The 21844-nt window shown below is 39.3% G+C and overlaps 1 protein-coding gene across 2 annotated transcripts in view; it reads left to right on the top strand.

Annotated features, from left to right (window-relative positions):
* Positions 1 to 21230, top strand: part of si:ch211-243j20.2 (uridine-cytidine kinase-like 1) — a 35600-nt gene extending 14370 nt beyond the window's left edge. The window contains exons 6-15 of one of the 2 annotated variants that reach the window (XM_050058791.1): positions 3755 to 3944; positions 4088 to 4149; positions 7513 to 7529; positions 10945 to 11043; positions 11255 to 11348; positions 11614 to 11676; positions 12883 to 13005; positions 15584 to 15691; positions 15794 to 15950; positions 17806 to 21230. In XM_050058791.1, the coding sequence (XP_049914748.1) occupies positions 3755 to 3944; positions 4088 to 4149; positions 7513 to 7529; positions 10945 to 11043; positions 11255 to 11348; positions 11614 to 11676; positions 12883 to 13005; positions 15584 to 15691; positions 15794 to 15950; positions 17806 to 17882 (990 nt within the window). In that variant the 3' untranslated portion in view covers positions 17883 to 21230. Of the gene's footprint in view, positions 1 to 3754; positions 3945 to 4087; positions 4150 to 7512; positions 7530 to 10944; positions 11044 to 11254; positions 11349 to 11613; positions 11677 to 12882; positions 13006 to 15245; positions 15533 to 15583; positions 15692 to 15793; positions 15951 to 17805 lie in introns of those variants that run through there. The other variant, XM_050058793.1, reaches the window with a different exon arrangement.
* Positions 21231 to 21844: the final 614 nt, after the last annotated feature.

The raw sequence follows: 21844 nt of genomic DNA, 5'->3' as shown, positions 1-21844 counted from the left end.
TTCTTTACTAGTATTAAATGAGTAATAACATTTTATAGTTCTGTGGGTATTATGTGTTGTGGGTTTTTATGTATTATTTATTTTATTTTTACACTATTGGTAATAACAGCTATACTAAAAAGCAAAATATTCAGCTGGGATTTACACCCATGTTTGTGTGCGTGTGAAGAGGAGACCTGGTTTATGAGGAGGAAATTAATTCTGTGTGTGTGAGCTGGAGCGTGGTGATAAGGTACGCAGCCTCCCTTGAGACCAGGCTGTGTAGTTGATTACCCTCTGATTCAGTTAATAACAGCCGTTGTCCACAGTGATTAATCGTCTTTTGTGTCCGTTCTTGTAATTGAAGTCAATTATAGCTGCAAATCTGATATGCTAATGTAGAGGTCTGGTTTGAGAAACTGAGAAGCTCTGCACAGACACACATACTGCTTGGATTGGGTGATATGACGATATATGTATATAATATATGTACAAATAGAAGATAAGAAATTTGTTATCCATTGCAGATTTTATAACACTATTAATACCAAAATGGCCCATCCCTGTAATATCTTCTGTTGTTATCACGCTATTGCAGGCAGTCCATCTATCTCATGCAAGTAGTCCCACTTCAGGCAAAATTGGATTTACAGGATTTTTGCATCAGTGTCTTGAAGTAGATTGATTTATGTACAAGCATTTAAAGGGGTATTCTGAAGAATTACTATTGTACTGTGTAAAAAAAAGGTCAAAATTTGAGTCAGCAGAGGCCAACATATCCTGACTTTCAGAGCCTGATATTGGTCAAGCTTCTAAAACACTGGATCCTACATTTCCCATAATGCCAGCCAATAGTAGATATGTAAAGAAAAACAAATAGGGAGTACTGTTTTGGATTAAGAAACAAGGTGTTGGTGTTAAAAAAAAAGATAGGGCAAGTAGTTGAATAACAATAAGAACAATGAGTGCCCAACTAACTTGATGTAGAATGTAGAACGTTTAAGTCAAAACACGGTCATTTATTTAGCTTATTAGTAAAGGTTTTTTACCGACCGTCAGAGTGCTTCGGATGCTTTTCAGACTGCCAACCTATACCACAGACTTCTGCATTAAGTCAGATGGGCAGTTGCTGAGTTTCCCCGTGGAGCCAAAAGGACGGTATTCCTGTCTGTTATCTGATATCGCTTGTATAAATGTTCTCTTATTTAAATTAACAATCTGATATTTTACATATCACGCACTACAGCATACTACAAACATGAATAACATTTGTTTGGGTCTCTTTTTTGGTTTAATGTAGGCCATGCACACAGACATAAAGATGTATTTTGGTAACAACATCACTGTAAAAGTCTATTAAAATGACTTCTTCCCAAAACCGCATCCTCATTTCTGAAGATAACCAGCAAAGCCTCATCTCATTTATTAAAAAATGCAGGTAAAATGCCTCTCTAAATTAATCTAGATGAAACACTTTGCATCTCACAATCTAATTCACAACACAGTCTGTTAATGGTGTGTTTAGGTGATTCTGATTAATTCATACTGTTTGGAAATGTTATGTAATATAATCATATCATATTTACCAGGTATGTGTGCACAGGCAGTGGGTAAAAATTAAAGTAGTAGTGATAGTTTCCTAGAAAAAACTTATTTGACACTAGTGTAAATGGGAATTTCTTCAAAAGAACAGCTCACTTTAAACCTGTTGACAAAATTCACATTTGATATTTAGGTTACCTGCCGTCTATATTTGCTTTATAATAAGTACCACATAATTTTATAGGAAACTTTCAAGGAAATGATTTGGAAATGATGTACAAGTAAAGTAAACTGTTGCAATTAACTCAAAGACATTTTTTTTTTCAGACAGGAAACGGATGGGGCTAAAGCTTTTGTAAGGTTGTCTTTATTGCTGGTATCAACAAACACAGGGACCCACTGGTATATTTGAAAACGTTTGTTGTATTCTTTGATAACTAGATTGCTTAAAAATTCTTGTCAAATAAAGAAACAGATGAAAAATGTTTGTATAAAAAGAGCTTCATCTATAACTTTAATGAAAGCTATGTCTTCAGTTTCACCGTTGCAGCATAAAGAAACAGATTGCCTTCCTGTTGGAGCAGGTTAGAAAATGATCTACAGCCACAGCCATGCTCTCTAACCTTTGGGAACCATCCACTCGTCATTCCCCCTATAGGCTGACAGCCGTGCTTATCCAGCAACATGCCGTCTTTTGGTTGGTCGGTTTGTCAGATTTACAGCAGACAGAAGCCACCGGCTTGTTGTACAACTGAGTTATTCCTGGACCCCTACTGTCCTCCTCGTCTAAATCACTCACAAACTTCTTTTTATTTCGGTTGTCATCAATAGCTCTTCTGGTGAGCAAGGCTGTTGTCTTTTTTGTTGTTTCGCTTCTGTTGTGATACTGGCTCATTGATTTTTCCTGGTTTTGCTGAGTTGAGGTTCGGTTTAATGGAGCTGACTTTCTCTTTAAAGTGACAATGATAACTGATGTCTTCTCAGTTTTTTATGCTTTTGACTTCCTCGACATGTCCCGACCCGACGTCACATTTCAGCTATAAAAATGTCAAATCACGGAGGCAACTCAAAATTGTTTTTCCACTGTGACTTTCAGTGTGCAGCAAAGCAGGCTGTGGCATTTTGACAAAACTAAAAGATGAAGCCGGCACAGTTTTCAGTCTGCCACTTGTTCCTCCCTCCTTATACTGTTTGTACAAACCACATACTTTTTATACTTGGGTTCGGTGCTGAAACAATTAGTCAGTTAATCAGCAGAAAATTAACTGCCAATACTTTTATAATCCTCTGGCTGAGCTTCTCAGTCTGAACATTGGCTAGTTTTCTACGGTTGTACACTCAATATCTTTGGGTTTTGAATAGTTGGTTGGCCAAAACAAAACTATTTAAACAAACTATTTAAATTGATGGACGAAGGTACCCTGATGTCACTCACTGGTTTGGACTAGTTTTGTAGCCTCAAGTTCGATAATTCCTCCGTCGCCATCTTGGATGTGGCCCCACCTTAATTATGTGTATTTCTAAAGGTGAAGTGTGTAAGATTTAGGAGGATTTGGTTGTGTCTAGCGGTGAATTGCAGATTGCAACAAGCTAAAACTTCTGGCAAGATTTACTTCAGTGTTCATTGTTCGGGAGGTTCCGCAGTTTCACTCTACAAAGCCTGGTATTTTGGACACAGTTTGGCATGTCACTGCGAGTGTTTGTCCAACACATGCTGATGTGTGGTCACCTTTTTTCTACAATAAGATCCAGACGTTTAGAAGGTTTTCACTGAAAGCCGAAGTATCCACAAGGGTCTCTTCTTTTCCAAAACTAATAAAGGAGCCAATTTTTGGTTTGTCCATTCTGGGTTATTTCAGAAACAGCACGCAACATGGCGATCTCCATTAACGAAGACCCACTCCCTACGTAGAGATACAGTATGTCAAGTATTTAATTTGCCACCTCTGTGGTTGGTCATGGTTCAATTTCTAAAACTTTGGATTGAAAACAAAAGGGGGGAACATTGTAAAACATTGTACAGATTTAGCATTATTTTAGATCCATTGTATTCCTTTACATTAGACTCTACATGTGTTTGCACCACTACAGTATATCCTTTATGCTGGCACTCAGTGCATTCTGGGAAACAGGAAAATCACAGTAATTCTGTGTAAGACATAGAAATGCAGTAGAAAAAATAAATCACATATTAATTAGACTGATGTCTCTCCTTTCCCTTTTGATCTGCCAGCTGCTGGACATGAAGGTGTTTGTGGACACAGATTCTGACATCCGCCTGATACGGAGGCTGAAGAGGGACATCTCACAGCGTGGGCGGGACATCAGTGGCATCATCAAACAGTACAATAAGTTTGTAAAGCCAGCGTTCGAGCAGTACATCGAGCCCACTGTGCAGTCTGCTGACATTGTGGTGCCCAGAGGTCAGTGGAAATTTGGTTTAATAATTACTTTTCAATATGTCCAACCGTTAAATGTTCCTTGATACTTGTGCTACTTTATTTGGTAGGTTTGGTTAAGCTTTAGCGTTAAATTCTTGTCCTTTGTGTCTTAAACTTATTTGCAGGTGGAGAAAACTTTGTAGCACTGGATTTGATTGTTCAGCATGTTCACAGTCAGCTGGAGAAGGTAAAGATTCCTCAACAGTTTCTTTTTGTTGTTTGTTGGGCCCTGAACAGAATTATACTGATTCAGCTGAACATTTGGGTTATCTTGGTTATTTCCACCCTTATAGATTGAAAGTCTTTGTTCAGTCTGTGAGGGTTTTTTTGTAGAAAAAGTGCTGCCTCGACTGCATGCTGTGCTGATAGCCGTTATTACTGTGTCTTTTCTATAATCTGCAGTTGCAGCTGCTATGAGGGAAGAGCAGTTTAAACAGCCATTTCCTCAATAACACAGCTAATGGGCTTCAGAATGATCAAAATAATAACCGCTGCTACACATTTGGCTGCAGTTTTTTAGATGCCATAGATCAGAAGTGTCTTCTAAAGAGCTCAAGTTTCCAAAGGTTTAGAAAGCCCACCATCCGGCCTCAAAACAGCCACTTTAACTTAAGTAAGAAAGAACAATGGCTGTTTGAAGAGTGCGTGAAGCTGTGAGATAGTGTGAACATGGCCTGTGGTGCTTTGAGGGTCAGTCTGTTGGTTTGCTTGTCCTTCAATGTCTCAAATTTATAACGAGTGTAATAAACTACTCATTTCCTGATCACATCATACAAGTATAACTGACAAATTTCTAAATGTAAAAGAAAGTCTACTAGGGTTGGGCCAGAGTAAATGTTTTCAAACCAGTTTGATATTAAGCCAAACAATTTTACCACGAGGTGTCACACTCAACTCAGCAGCTGCCCCCGGGTGGAACATAATAAGACCAATGGCTCCTTTATGTTCAACATTAGATATGTATACGGACACACACAGAGCCCTCTGTCCTTACTGCATTTATTTCATCCATATTTGTGCACCTTTTCTGAAGGCTCATGGAAATGACGTTTTACAAATGGCGCAACGAAACCAATCGGGGATATAGTGAAAAGAATTCTCTGTCCCCATGGTGCGATGTATTTTACTGGTCTTACAGATCACTGCCGTCTACAATGCTGCCTTTATTAAAAGGTACAAACCTCCTACACCTTCGCCATGGTTGCTATTGTCAGAAAATTTTGACTCTGCCCTCTAGTGTGACAGTCACAATGTTTGAAATGAACGTATCTATTTTCATGTGTAAAGGGAGTTTAAATGAGCTTTAAGAGAGCCCATGAATGAGAGTGTAGCAACTCCAGTCCACTCGGTGGTGGTAATGCACATCTATTTTGCCATGGCCTTTTTGCTGCAGTACTTACACGTTGCCTCATCTGTTTTTTGGGCTCACCTCTTTCGTCTGCTTCAAATCCAAAATGTTGCCACAATGACACAGTTTTAGTGTGTAGTGGGGGAAGGCTCCTATTTAGGGATGGTGACGGACGGAGTAAAATGTCAGCAGTGTGGCGATATTTTACTCCGTCACCGCACTCGCATTTGCGACTAAAAATAGTTTTGTGTGGGCAAAATAAATCATTCAGCACGCTGTGTGAGTACAAATTTCAACCAGCAGCAGAAACTAAAAGGCGAATCCCGCCGGTTGTGGGTTGAACGGGGGTCAAATACGTATTCCTGTCAAATACGGCGGCGCATTATAACGGCTTACCGACGACGAAGAAGTCCGGCTCCAGGTGAATGACTTGCTGTCATGACTGCCCAAAAGTACCTGAACATGTGGCGTATCAGAGGAGAAACGAGCCGTTCACATTTCTCTCTTTGTGTCCACAAACCTCACCGCACTTTAGGGACTGTTCGTTACTTATGAAGGGACTGTCAGGGGAGGAGGGTGGCTGGTTGATTTTTATTTTATTTATTTATTTTATTTTGATCCCCCCTATGTTAATCACTTATTGATGCTGTTTTTGAAGTATGAATAAGTCAGTAAGTAATTTATTCCATTGAAATATCATTGATGTATTATAGAAAAGTGATTTATCTTTTTATAAATGACAAAAGGCACATCTGCCTCATTTTCGCTGTGGTATCCTGATACTACTCAGAACCGTGATACATTAGAAAATATATGTTGTTTATTTCCACCTCTGACCGGCATTGAGTCAGGTGTTTGCGTCAAGTTTATTATGTCCCTGGAATAAATTTGACAACCTCTTTGCCCTTCTCTTACTACCACTGCCTGTTACTGTTGAACTGGTGGAGAGAGCAGGTTCAGTTGAAGAGGATAGAAAAGGTTGTTTTACCCTTTTATGGTAGTATGCACAATCTTGATTGTTTTACCTCATGAGAAGAATGCAGCCTCAGATCTGGTCAAAGGAGTCTGAGCACTTGGTTAAACCTCATGTTGTCTCTGACCATTTCCCCCCTCTGCTGGTTGAACAAGCTAAATGGTGGTCAGGCTTTCCTGCTGTTGTCTGCAAGTGAAAATTAGAGTCAGCCATTTGGTTGGAGAAAACGACACTAAAGATTCAATTTTTCAGTCAACCTTGTCATTCAGAATTTATGTCAAGAGTTCTCTTGTCTCATTATCCCCTTTTATTCCCTGATCTGGCCCTGATACTAGATACTAATGACCGCATGAAGCCAGGAGAGCTGTCCTCCATCTTTCCTCAACTCACTGTAGTGTCAGCCATCCACTTCTGGACCAGTTCCAAACCATGATTTGTCCTTCCTTTGACATTTTTGACATCTTTCACACTCATTTACATTTACAACACCTGCAGGATGAAACATGGGTAAGGTTTGCATGATACTGTCGTATTCTTCATAGAGCACCATCCACAAAGATATTGTCTTAGATTCTGGATATCGTAATACTGTAAGAGTTGTCTTTTACTGGTTTTAAAGGCTGCATTACAGAGAAGTGATGTAATTTTCTGAACTTACCAGACTGTTCTAGCTGTTCTATTATTTGACTTTACCCACAATATTTGTTCAGAAATATTTTGACCTTTGATTTTCTCCATGTTGCCCAGCCCTAGCACATTTTGTGCAGACATTCATGTTCACACTCAGACTGAATGGTAATTTCATCTGTGATCCCTTCATCTGTCAGCGACAGGTCAAAATTTTGACTGTTCCAATACATTAGTTAATGACCAATTACTCCTAAACTAATGACATTTCCATCAGCCTCAACTTAACTTTAACTAAGATGGTGAACAAAGTAAATATTACACCTGCTAACATCAGCATGTTAGCATTGTCTTGTGAGCTTGTTAGCATGCTGATGTTAGCACTTAGCTCACAGCTCAACATGCTTAATGTTTTGTAAGGAGGTCATTGGTACTACACTTTAACAAACATTTTTTGTGCTTTAAATGTTTGGCTTTGGGGTTTATGTTGCTTATCTCTTTTTTTTTTCTTCTTGTGTCTCACTGTATGTACACACACGTGTGTGTCTCCTTGTGCGTGCACGACTCCCCTTGCCTGCCTGAATGCTGTGTAACCATTCCAGCGTGAGATCACTGTGAGGTATGACTGTTGCTTTTTTATTATTACATCTTTCCCCCCCTCTCCTTCCCTCCCCTTCCTGCTTTCATTCTATTTTCTATTTTGAATAGAATGAATAATTGTCTTGTTTTGTCTTTTTTTTTTCTTTTTTTTTCTGATGAGCAAATCAATCAGTCATTCTTTCTGGATAACTTTTGCAAGCGCATTGCTTTTTTTGCCCAGAAAGCCTTTCATTCTGCAGATATTGATCATCTCTGTTTGTTCTTCGATGGATTCCTCCCTCTGTGATTGGCACATTACAGTGGAAGTACCGGATCTCATTGTGAAAACGCATCGTCTGTCTACCATTGGCCGTTTATTGATGAGACGAAAATATCATCCAACATGTATATCAGGAAAACATTGCACCACATTAGCTCTGGGTTTTGATCCAGTTATGTTCATGATTCTATCTAGTGAGCCAGCCTGTATTTCCACCAGTTTTGAGAGGAACCATTTTAATCAGGGATGTCATCAACTGAGGATGTTGCACACTGCACACAGGAAGTATACAGTAGTAGCAATATGGATTGCATTGATTACCTCTGCCTACAAGCTTTTGTTCTGTTACTACAGATATCTAAATTAAAGAGACAGATATTTTCCTAAGGAATTGGTGGAGACCAAAAGAGAGCTAAAATTCCGTGGCTGGCGACTAAAATAATGTAAGTTTGCTAGTGTCGTCACCAAATCAACTTTCTGAGTTGACATGTCCGCTGCCTCCTAAGTAGCCAAAATAATTGGTTAAATCTACGTCTTCAAAAGCTCCACAGGCCATGTTCTCACGACCACACAACAAAGCTCATGCGAATTCACACGGGGAAAGTGGGACTTTTTACATCCTGTTTTGCCCTGATGTCAAGAAGATATGATTTGATACAGGTACCATTTGCCTTTTAAAAATTACAGCTGTAGTCCACCCTGTGTTGAAGCAGCACACCAAAGATCCACTAGTGCATTTTTCGACGCTCTGTTGGGCAGAAAAGCATTTTAACACCTGAATGAAATGCTCACGGGTGTTGACGTTATTGGGTAAATGTACAATATGTTGAAAAAAACCTCACTGGCGCTCTGAAAAAGAAGCCAAGTGGTTTTAAAACACACTAATGGTTAAAAACCTGAGTTCACATAAAAGGATCAGTGCTCAGGTCGGGTTGTTAATGCGCAGGAACAAAGGCTGCTCTCAGTAGTGTATCTACGTGCCCCGGTAATAAAGGGTGACTGATCTGTATTTTAGCCTTCTAAAGTAGCCTGCTTGGAGTGTGAATGAATTGAGTCACCTAAAATGAACCCGCTTATAAGACAAATTGAATCGCTGCTCCTCAGCCCAGAACTAGAAGGTATTTGTTCAGTGTTGCAGAGCCGTGATGTAGTGGAGCTGTTTTCACTACTCTAACACTGATCTTTCTCTTCTCTTCTCCTTTATATTTTTGTCTCTTCTTGTCATTTTGTGTATTTTTCTTCCTGTGTTTTTTCTGTCTCTTCCCCCCGCTTCCACTTCTCATCTCTAAATCTTATCAAATGAATCTCTGTCACCTTCTTCAGAGGAAGCTCCGCTGGGATATGTGAGGCTCGCCTTGTGCATCCTCTTTTAGTGCCGTAGTTTTGAAAGCAGTTTTTTATGCACTCTGGCCTTTTAACTTAAAATCAGCTGTGCATATTGAACTGAGCGAACGCCTTCACCATAGAAAAGCCAACATGCTTGTTTGTCCTCTTTGATGCCTTTCATGACACGCTAAAGTTGTTTTGGCTGGAAAGCATTAAACTCATTGGCAATCCTGGGTGTCACAACAGAAGCATCAGATGCATGCTGTATTTCTTTAGGACAGGGCATGCAGCTGTAGGTAGCAGCAGAAATAGATTTTTCAGCTTGCTTCTTCGCTTTTTAACTTTGTAAGCATGTGTGCTTAAAGTGTTTTTGCAGCATTTGCTTATTTTCAGGATTGCATTTCTTGTGTTGCATTCGTTGGCTTAACATGATCGCACACACTGCAATAGCCTTGCTTCCAAAATCAATAACAGTACAAAATAACCAGCTACCTTTCCAGCAATCTCTGAACTCTTTGGCTGTCGTGTGATGATGACAATAAAGCCTTTGGGGGCAACAACCAAAATTTGAGGAGATCCGGTGTGGCCAGTAGATGTTCAGGTCAAGACTTCCTTTTGTGAACATTGGTCATTGTGTACGGTTCAGTTCACAACTTGATAAAGGTCCAGACAACATTTTGGTGAATCTCTACATATGAATACAGATAAATTAGAAAAAAACACACCACGTCATCCAGATCACACACAAAACAAACACCTACACACATTCATCTGCCTTTACTGTCTATGTTAGACCTCCTTTTTCCGTTTCTTTTGTTCAACTTTTGCTATATTTGTTTTTATTGTTTGACTTGTTTCTATTTTATATAATCTCTTTTGGCTATCTATGTGTCCCTGTACCTGTCTCTTCTTGTTCTGTAACCACTTTATTGCAAAAATAAAATAATATAATTGAATAGAAAAAAGCGAACAAACATCTAAACCATCATCAGACAATAGCCGATAGGTTCCGAGATTGCATTTCGGGAAATCGCATCTTTTGCTCCCCAAACAGACAGTTTAGAGACTAGAATGCTTCCGAAACCAAAATCTTGTATTGTTGCCTACAAATTCCACATACATATGCATGCAGATATGTTTATGGAGACCGAACATGTTGCTTTTAGATCATAGCAGCTTGTCTAAAACTGGAGGCCTGGTTGCACAACGATACCATGCAGCTCGTTGGAGTGATCTACACACATAAACCAGTCTTACTTTTGCTCTTATGCTAGTTAGAAATAAAGACTGACTTAGTTGTATTCCCCAAAATTACATCTTTGTTTATATTATAACAGTTGGTGGCACAAAACACAAGAATACTTTAGGCAATTTATGTTTATGACAGTGTTGGAGAACAAGCAATGAGTCAGTTAGTGCTGATTAAGATGGTTAAAGCTGATGAAATTAAGTAAGTCTTTAATCTTTGTGAAACCAGGCCCTGTGCAGTTTAACAACATATTGTAAACATCTGCTATGTAGCCAGCATTTGTTTTGGTTTGGTCTTGGGCGCTGCACTGCAGCTGCCCACTGCTCCTAGTGTATAGGATGGGTTAAATATGAAGATAATCCTTAAAATTGAATGTCTTTTGTTAAACTAAAAGATAGATTTTTCTTTCTACCGGAGCCCAAAAAATGGTACTTGGGATGGCCCTCGTTCTAAATTAAAAAGCTTTCACTGAAAAGATAGAGCGGGATATTATCTGATTGAGAAAAGCTAAGGCTGGAGGGACGTCCTTGTCTGCTGCTGCAGTATGTTACTTTATCATTCCTACATGTCAGTTACACTGCCTCTGTTTGATTTAAACAGATCGGCTTTGGCCTCGGCTCACCAGGGTCAGCCCTTACCCAAAACCCTCAGTGTGATGGAGAGTACGCCACAGGTCCGCGGCATGCACACCATCATCAGGTCAGAATACACACTCACATCTCACAAGCAATGACTGTTTAACCATCCATTGTACATAAAGTTGGGGGACTTGCAAGACAAGAATGGTTGAAATCAAAGCAGCAGCGGTCGAGATATCCCGACTTTCACTCCCTGTATGGGTCAAACTTTTACCATTTACTTACAAATCTTTTTCATCCTCTTTGCTCCTGACCTCTGCGTGTTTATGTAGGAACAAGGAGACTAACCGAGACGAGTTTATCTTCTACTCCAAGAGATTAATGAGGCTTCTGATAGAGCATGCCCTCTCCTTCCTGCCCCTCAAGGTAAGTCTTTTGTTTTTGTGTGGAAATGTGAAGATTAACTGACCTGCTGCTTCCGTTTTAAGGTTGAATGGTGTTGGAATATAAATATAGCAAAGTATCTATTCTCTACTGTTAAAATTGCTCGAAGTTGGTTGCGCTGAATCTTGGTGTCACCTACAACTTAACTGGTGTAATTATTAAAGTGAAATGTGATTTTTCAGACAAAATGGTTTTCATTTGTCCCTTTCCTTGTTGTTTCCTCTTCCTCGTTTTCCTCCCTCTCCAGCCAGTATCTGTGGAAACGCCTCAGGGAGGCATCTATAATGGCAAGAGGCTGAGCGGTAAAAGAGTGAGTCTGCTTTTATGCTTCTGTTCACTGTTGAATTATCTTATTGGTCACCAAGTCTGTGTTTAGTGTTTGGCCTCTCAGCACCTTTACCACGACCCAGACACACCAAAGCAACATCAAAAAACTAGTGGCGACTAAGGACGACTGTTGTGTCACTGTGTGTCAGCCAAAAATTTGCACTTGAACACACCACAAAGACTATAGTCAATGGCCGACAAGCACATACGTTCTGTGCCTACATGGGAGGAAATAACTCTCCATACCAGCAAGTGGAGTTACTCTGTTTTTGTCATTCAAAATGGAAAACCGGAAAATGACAGGATGGATTCGAGAAACTAGTTAGCTGCTCAGCACGTTAACACCACAGTCTGATGTTGAAATAACAAACTATATTTTCCGTGCGATAGCAAACAATACCACAAACAGTTGCGAACGGTTTCTGCTAAAGAGCTCCATGGCTAAAACATAATCTTACCTTATATAACAAGTTTGTTTTGATTTCACTCCCTCTTGACTTTAGCAGTTTGTTTACTTTCCTCACTTCCGGTTCTTCGTTTGTACGCTGAACTGAACAGCCAATCAGAGTGATTTCTTTCACTGAAGGTCTCTGCAGTCTCCAACACGAATTCAACATGTTGGGTCAGATGAAAAACATTCAGCAGGGGCCAACTAGTGCCAACGGTGCGGGACACACTGCAAAAACTTGGGCGACAGACACTCACTGACCACTACCGACCATGGTATTGGTGTGTCAGGGCCCGTAGTGAAAAAACCAGTGGCTGAAAGAGGGAGAGCAAGAAAACTTAAATGGGGAAACAAAACAAACAAGTTTTAGATGTGAAGCGGTTTACAGTTTCTACACAGCCAGAAAATTGAATTGTATTGCTATTTGGTTTAGTTTTTTAAAATGTCATAAACTAGGAAAAAAAGTTACACCCCCACTGCACAATCAAAATGATGCAGTCAGAGTTAGAAGAAAATTTGGTAGGATCTATGAGAAACCAAATGTAGCATTTAGCAATGTATGTGAGGACACTGGTGGCCTTGAGCTGCCAGCAGAATGTTAGATGTATTTAGGCAGGTGGTGCTCATCATGCAGATATGTTGGGTCTTCAAAGGTCATCACTTTGTCCTGCTTCTCAGCTCCAGATAAGCTGCGCACCCAAGTTAACATCCCCAGAACATTAAAATCTATGTTTCTTATAGATCACAGGCGTTTCCATTCTGAGAGCAGGAGAGACGATGGAGCAGGCTCTGATGGCTGTGTGCAAAGACATCAGGCTGGGAAAGATCCTCATCCAGACAAACCATGACACAGGTGAACCAGAGGTATGTGAGTCTCAAACACTACAGCCTTTGTTTCTGTTATGTCTCAACAACAGTGTTGTGTTTGCCTCACAAAGTTTTAGCTGGTATTTGATAAGAATGGCGATGGCTTTGAAAGTGTCACAAAACTTCATCACTGAAAAATTACATAATGAATTCAGAGTTAAGTCGTTAAGTCACATCTTGTTGTTGTACACACACAGAAAGGAAAAGCCTTACCAAAGATACAAATGTGTTTGGCAGTGAGTAGCAAAGTTCAAGATGATCAGTCAGAAGTCCTGGTTTCAACTGCATCAAATAAGAATAGTAAACTTTATTTATATAGCACTTTTCAAATCAAAGTTACAAAGTGCTTTACATGGTTGACTGAGGATTAAACATTTCAGGACTTTGAATTCTGCAAATCAGATCTGACAATTAAAGTAATACAAAAACAAAATAAAAAAACTATGACCATCCAACACAATGAAATCCATAATTTTGTCAGTCATCAGCTTTGATGTGTTACTGTACGTTCACACCAAAAGCTGCCAGAGCTGCAAAATAGCTGAATTCGCTCTAGCAGCGCCACTAGTAAAATGTTAGTGGCAGCAAAAACAGCTCAAGTCGCTCATGATGTCAAATTCTGAACGCTCGATTATGCTTCTCAGTTTAAAGGAGCCACAAAGCAGGTTACTGGCTGGAGCACAGAAATGTGACTTCGTGCATTTGCCTGAGTACAGAAACTTTAACGTTTGGACAATGAAAACAGGATAAAAAGTCTAAATGGGTCTGTGATTAAACATTAAACACACACAGCCTGTGTTGCGTTCAGGCGTTGTCACGTAAATAACAAATTCCAGTGCTTGAATACACCGTAGCACAACACAGCAGCATGTCAAGGGGGCTGAACCCGAACTGAATAACAATAACAAGCGTTCCAGAACACAAAGATATTGTATAAGTACGTGCGCTTGTGTATCGATTCAACATGGAAGAAGACACTCTTGTAATTTGTGCTGCCGTGTGGTACCTGCGTGGATGTAGCCACCGTCGGGTCTGGGTTCATGATATCCTCCAGTGCCGTGAACAGCACTGGGAATATCATCGGCCGGTGCGGGAGCTGCGGCTACATGGGGAGAGGTTCCAGCGCTACTTCATTTGACAGCTTACTGCTTGTTAGTAGGAACGAATGTGTGATAGGAACTAAAAGTTTCCGAGGATGTTCTCTGGGTTCCACACAAGCGATGGACATCTACTTTTCAATTGGTGCCTGGTCATTTGCAGCTCAAACGCATCATAGCTAATTTGCATAAAGTTAACCAGTCTTCAACTTTCATTTGCAGCTCAATTCGCCGAACACTGCCGCTCATCGCTTTTGCAGCTCAAAACTCCTCTGGTCGCCACTATCCATTGAAAATGAATTAGACCTGATGCGTTTGCAGCTCTGGCAGCTTTTTGTGTGAACGTACAGTTAAGCTGAAATCCCACCAATCTGCAGCAAAGTGCAGCCTGCGATAAGCTGCCAGGCAATACCTATGGAAAGCTGCTGTGGCCGTTCAGTTCTGCATCAAAGTGTGACCAAACTAAAAATGGGGGTTATTTAACTTTTAGTAGGGAACTGCCCAGAGAGTACCCGCAGCCAATCAGTAAGAAGAGTCATTTGACTCCTGGGACATGTTGACCTATGTTACAAAGAATTTCTTCCCACCTGAAACACATGGACACTACTACTGGCTGCAGAAAAATGCAATTATTGCATCTAACCGCATTTCACCACTTTGTGTGTTTTCAACATAACACCTTTAAACATAATGCTTGTTTTATCTGGATTATGGGGTTTAGGCTTCCAATATCCTCCTAAGACCCGAACTTTTGTTTGGTTTGCATTTTTAATTTCTCCTAGCTATTTGGGATCAGTAGGACTTGATTAGTATAAAAAACTAAACATAGTCAATGATAATTTAAGTCCCAATGTCCTCAAACAAGTGCTTCCTAATTAACAGTGTCTTAGCTTGTTACTGTTGCAAAACTATGTCACATTTGTATTGCATATCAAAGTACAAATATTATTAATCATAAATAAACATGTTTCAACCATAAAATGTGATCAGGTTTTGGACCTTGTCCACTTTTGTGTCAGGATTAGCTGCAGACTGACTTGGCAGAGATGGCTGCCATCTTGTTTTTACAAAGATTAACGGACGGAAACCTTATTAATACCTTTACTTCCTCTAAATAGTCAAGTTTGATTGTCTTCTCAGCGCTCTGCCAGGGCCACGAGATGGGACAAAAAAGTGTCCATGAACGAGGACAACAGGTCTAAGTTAAGTAGAGTGACGTTTAAGGTGCAGTAACCCCAAAATGAGATGTCCTCATATGAGGACACAGGGTCTCAGGAGGATATGGATTCTTTTGGATTGCTTTTTTTCCTCTTAAACTTCATGATATAACTGACCAAATGTAGCAATTCATTTTTGAAATTTGTCTCTTTTTTTGGCAGGATTTAATGATACTAGCAGATTGATATAGGTAGTAAATATCAGAATACCTGTCCATTTTTAATGTGATGTTATTTACTGTCTTGTTCTCTTCCTTGTAGCTTCACTACCTTCGTCTGCCCAAAGACATCAGTGAAGACTACGTCATCCTGATGGACAGCACAGTTTCCACCGGAGCTGCTGCTCTCATGGCTGTCAGAGTGCTGCTAGTAGGTCAACACAGCTCTATGGGTGTCATCCATCCATCCGTCTCTTCCACCAGCGATACTGAATGTATTCGATAGTCTTTAATGTGCATTTTCTGCCCCAAGGACCACGATGTAGCAGAAGATAAGATCTTCCTGTTGTCCCTGCTGATGGCAGAGATGGGTGTCCACTCAGTGGCCTACGCCTTCCCTAAAGTCCGCATCATCACCACCGCCGTGGACAAGGAGGTCAATGACCAGTTCCACATCATACCAGGCATCGGTGAGGTTTCTTTTTTCACTTTCACCTGAATTTTTAGCATGTACTGTAAGAAGCAGTTTCACACCGCTTTAAGTGGCACTTTTATAGTTACATACAAGAACACGTTCATAAAAACAAACACACACACATAAACAACCCTAGGAAATCTACTGATGTTGCAAACAGTGTAAGCTGTGTCTTAATGTGCTGCCTGAAGTGTTTAGCAGACTTATCTGACATGTAAGGTGTTTCCAGAGGACAGTAAAGGCACCATCACCTCTGGTTTTATGTCTCAGAGTCCTTAATAAGAGGGCCGAACTGACCTTGCAGTGCTGTAAGAGCTCAGCGGCTCAGTTATGTAAGGCCGAGCCAGCCACTGCAAAGCTTTATGAATTATCTTTAACCTTTATTTGCAGGCAGTGAAAGACAGTAAGTAAAGGTGATTTATAGATCTATCAGATGGTGAGATATTAAATGCCAAATCAACGCTGAATCACATTGCTGTTCTCTGTGGGTTTGATGTGTTCAACATGCCGAACCTTCCAAAATCTAGTGATGCCACAGCAGGAACAAAACATCTGCTTTGACTTTAGTAATGAAAGTGTAGCCACAGGTTTAGAGTCTGATGTAATCTAATCTAGTGTTTGACATGTCACTGTCAGAAAAGCACTGATGCAAATAACAAAATGAATGATGGCTTAATTTCATTTAGCTGCTTCAGTTTCAAGGTCCGATTGTTCATGCTGGCTCACTGTCACACTGCCACGACTTAGTTGCACACTTGAATAGAACAGAGCCATCATAATGTTATCAGTAACACCTGCACTTGACAAGTTATAATACTCTACAGTGAAAAAAGGCCCATTAAGATGTTGATCAGTCACTTTCTGTACCACCTGAACTCTGTGACTAAGTCAGATAGCACTCCCAACACAAACCTTTGGGGGAAAAATAGAAACGTTATTTTTGTTCCCAGCAAGTTGGATCTACAAAAGTATTTTCGTGATCTCATAAATGTCTAGACTTTGCCCTGAAATGAAATGTGTGTCTGGGGCGAAACACGTCTCCACTTCCTCCCCCTGTACAAAAATGAAGCCAAAACATTCCACATTCGGGCGCTGCCATCTTGCGTTGTTAACATCATTTGGAGTGAGAGTCTCCGAAGAAGTGATCAGGAAGTGGAGTTGCAGTATCAAGTTTTTGCCCATACACCTATCCAACTCAATTACGAGCAGCGCTATTGATCGCGAAAACGCCGATTGACAGACACAGCTGTCAATCATGACGTCAGACCCCCTTTTTATACTGTCAAATAACTAATTACAAACAAACGTATTAGAAAAATGAATCCAAATCCAATATTTTTATCGACTGTAGTAGGTATTCTAGTAACATTATAAATACAAATGCAGCTCTGCTCACCACACCTGTAGCAACAAAAGCGAAACTTATCAACATGAACTCTCAACATGGTGCAATAGATGGTAACTTGATCTGTGTCTGTGCCCACCATGAGAAAACCTCAACGAAAAGTAGCCACATCGGGTTTGAAATCATACTCATTCATTATTCATTCATTCATTTTCCGTAACCGCTTATTGTGTCGGGGGTCACTGTACACAAGTCTTACAGTAACTGTTCAGTCTAACATAGAGGAGATGAACAGTAGTTGGTTTAGTCAACAGACAGATGGTTCGGCAGAGGTTGTACCCCTGTCATGTCCCCTAACCTGGGTTTGTGTTCTGCAACCCACCTGAGTTTTCAGGCCTGAATCGTGTATAGTTTGCTGAAGTAGCCTAAAGGAGAGGACTCATTACAGAGGGGAAAGAAATCCTGTCTTTTTCTCATTTTTCTCTTCTTTTTTCTGTTTCCAAAGGTAATTTTGGTGATCGTTACTTTGGCACCGACGCTCCATCAGACTGGTGCGAGAGTGATGAAGGGATGGACTTCTGAATAGAGAGCCTATCAGGGACGTGGAGCGTTGTTACAGAAGCACTTACAGCCATGAAAACCCTGAAGAGACTCTCCTTCATCCCTCGCCGCTCATCTGCTCCATGGACATCCTCCAGACCAGGGAGGTGATGCTTTAATAAACTGCTTCCTGTTCCGAACGGAGTTCACTGTTGGGTCAGCGCGATTACTGACGACGTCAGTGAGAGCTCAGCAGAGATTTCCATCTGTGCCATTCCCCATTCGAGTTTACAGCCAGTTTTAAAGGAGTCAAAGTGTTGGTCAGCTTTGGCACCTTCTCACCCAGTTGTATTAATTCCACTGCAATCTCAAAAGGAGTGTGCTGCAATGGCCACCAATTTAAGCTGCATGTTGAGAGAGAAAACTGCTCAATTATCATGTAAATATTGTTGAGTCATGTGTTTTTGTTGCTGAAGCGTTGAGGTTTGAATTCACGTACTGTCAGTTTACTGGAAGGGCCTTAAAATCTTCAAGTTTCTTTTGGGATTTTGCACAGTGAGTGTCTCTGCCTTTAAATATTGTAAATAAATCATTGGTAAAAGTTAGCTGGGAAGATTTGGCTAGAGCTAGGCTCAGTTTTAATCCTCAATTTTAACAGCAGTTACGAAAAAATGTACTTCATAGTGTCAAATCAATCCGTCGATACACTGCTACGTGTCTAATCGGTAATTATCTAATCATTTGTTTTGCACAAAGAAACGACAAACATGAAATTACATCTCAACCTTTATGTCTAGTCTCTATCACAAGTATTGGATGTTTAGGGGAGGAAATTTCCAGAGTTAGACGTAACTTAATTTGCCCACGTAGCAGTGTTGTGTAATTTTAGCTCGAAGCTTTCAGTAAGAATTATTGGTGTATTGCAGCTTTGCTCGGCTGATGAAGCTCCAGCTGTCCGTACTGTATAATGGTATTATCTCAGGCAACTTTCACTGAAAGAAACAAGGAGTCATACTTGAACAAGAAGACTGACTGACGGATGATTAGAGGAAACAAGCATATATTGTTGGTTATATGTGTTTTATCTGTTAGATTTTGTTTTTATCTCGTTTACCACAATAATAACACAGAGCCATTGTGTCCGTTCAAGTAAAACTTACATTCATAGGAAGCAAATAAGAGGCAAATATTTAAATTTTAACAGCTACTGAATACCTAATATGGCAATTTAAACACCACTGAATTGAGAGCATTGAAATATTTTACCCTAAAAACCATTTATCTGAATTAATTTGTTCAAAATTTACTTTTTTTTTTTTTTTTTTTTAATTATGATGATATATATTTTTATTTTTTTAATTTCCCAATGTTTACAAATTAAGATCCAAAAATTCAAGTTCCATAATTTCAAAAAATAGAGTCAGGTTTTATAAATTTGATGGATAAAATTTAGAACTAAAAATTTTGATTGAAAAAAATTTAAATAAAACATCAGTCAAATCCAATTGGTCAAAACATTCAGGCTCGATTGCCTATATGCTTGGTATCCGAGATGTTGCTATTTTAATTTTTTTAACTTGAATCTTTAGATTTGAATTTCACCAGTTGAGTTTGAGCATGCAGATTTTTTTTTCACCATAAAGTATTCAGCATCTGTTAAAGTTCAGTTACCTATGTCTCTTATTTGCTTCCATATATTTTCAACGTGCTCAGAAAAAGTGTCATTCCTTTAATTTCTTTTTATTTTCCATGACTTGGAAAAAAAAAAAACCCCGTCACATCACAAAAACATTATATCACTTAGCTTTAGCTGCTAATTAAGTCAACGTATAGCTTTGTATTGCGTTTCTTGTCAGACTTTGTGTAGAAAGCGCAAGTGTAACACTGTTGCTTTCAGTAGCTTGTCAGCAATATCATAAATGTTCACATATGGGCTGATAAAATTTTAACTGACCAGGAGACCAAATGACACCAAGTGTTACTGCTAGTGGTCTAATGTCATGATTTGTAAACAACTACAGCACTTGTGTTAGCATAAGTTAGGTCTATTCAAATTAACTTAAAGGTCCAGCTCCCACCCCCCCCCCAATATATAGAGAAACTGACTCATATGGGACACTTACATGTTGTGGTAACTTTGTTCGCCGCCCCTTTTTTTATGTTTTTATTTATTAATTATATTGTTTGCAGGGATTCTACATCTTCACATAATTGTTTTGCATTACTTTGCGGCCATTTATCCAAGTTACATAAACAATATTTTGTTGTCTTAATGTTTATAACACTGAAGTTCTGCAGACGCAGTCACTGTCCAGATCATATCAGGTTCATTTTGACAACAGGCCTTATGCTATTGACAATTTAGCACAAATTATGACTGCATTCTTTTCAGGTGCTCCAGTGCTACATGCTAGTGTGTATGCTGTCTTTACTGACACACAGTGGTCAAAGAAGTACCCAAATCTTTTGCTTTGAGTAAAAGAATAGTAGTAGTGGTAGAAGTACTCCATCCTGCATCTAAAATAAATAAAATAACAAAAACATAAGCATTAAAATACATTCAAAGTACTGAAAGTAAAACGGATGATGATGCAGAATGGCCTGTGTCAGAATAATATAAATTACAGGATTATAATTAGTGATACAACAATGTGTTCATCACTTTAATGTTGCAGCTACCCAGTAGTTTAATCGTTATTAATACATCAGTTATTAGTGTCTTTATATTTTGGAGTAAAAAGTACAACATTGGCCTCCAAAATGTAGAGAAGTGGAAGCATAAAGTATCATAAAGAATTATTTAAGTAAAAGTCAAGTACCTCAAATTGCTATTTAAGTGCAGTACTTGAGTAAATGTACTTAGTTTTATCCCACCACTGCTGACACAGCTAGTTGGAACCAGTCAGTTATCAATGGTGTTAGTTACACCTTTGCTTTTGTCAAATGTCCACCAAGAGAAAGGTTTACGTCCAGCTGTGTTTGAGAGCACATTACAATTGCAATAACATTATCTACTGTCACTTTGATCTGTACTGTATGGCACAATATATTTTTATGTGGAAGCTTGAAACCTCACATTAATTACTTACTGTACATGAAACTGTTTTAGTGTGCGACGGATGAATTGTTTGCACACTGGATATTTGTCATAGCAGGAAAAGCACAGGTGTAACTATTAAGGCTAATAATGACTCAGTTCACTTTAGGCTCCAAAGTAAGCCATGCACCAGTACACCTGAATGGGATGCAGCCATGATTAATGTTACTAGTTACACCCGTGTGTTGGCACGTGAACATGTGCTTTGTGAGAAAGATTTCTTGGTTTCCTTTAGTTTTGTTTTCACAATTTCCATTTCACTTGTACAGAATAAAAATATTAACTTGAAATAACTTGTAGTTTTGTGTCTGTGATTTTATTTAGTGCTGGGGTTGCCCACAGGAGGGCAGTAGGCTTCGACTTGGCTTGTTTACAGAGGAAGTGACGCACACTGCAGTCTTAATGCTGCTTTCCAGGACTGTAGGAAATCATGGGTTCATTTTCTGTGCTTTCTAACTAACAGAAAGGGCGAGGTAGAAACAAGCTTGTCCACTCTTTTCAGACAGAGCAGCTACATGCACTCAAAATAAATAATTTTAAGAGTATGAAAAGAAGGGTACAACATTTGTTTAAAGGGTCAGATTGCATTCAAGACGTAGACTAACAATTTAACCCACTATCATATGGTTTTGTTGTTTTATTCACTGCTATGTGTAAAATAATTAAAAAAAAAAGTTTTTACTTAAATCTGTTAATGATGTTTCCTGATTTAGTAACATGATGCAGCATCTTGTACTTGGCAATTAATATGCAAGGAAATTAATTTGACATGGTTTATGTCTTTGGATAAAACTTGGAGTACGTTTTTTTTAGTTTGTTTACTTATTAATTTCATTCATTTATTTATTAAATTATAATAATATACATTAAAAAAATATATAATATAGGAGAAGAAGGAAAATAATGA

Source organism: Epinephelus moara, chromosome 12, assembly GCF_006386435.1.
Source record: "Epinephelus moara isolate mb chromosome 12, YSFRI_EMoa_1.0, whole genome shotgun sequence".
Classification (NCBI taxonomy): Eukaryota; Metazoa; Chordata; class Actinopteri; order Perciformes; family Serranidae; genus Epinephelus; species Epinephelus moara.
The sequence above is the reverse complement of the archived record's forward strand: the minus strand, read 5'-3'. Positions and strand labels throughout refer to the sequence as shown.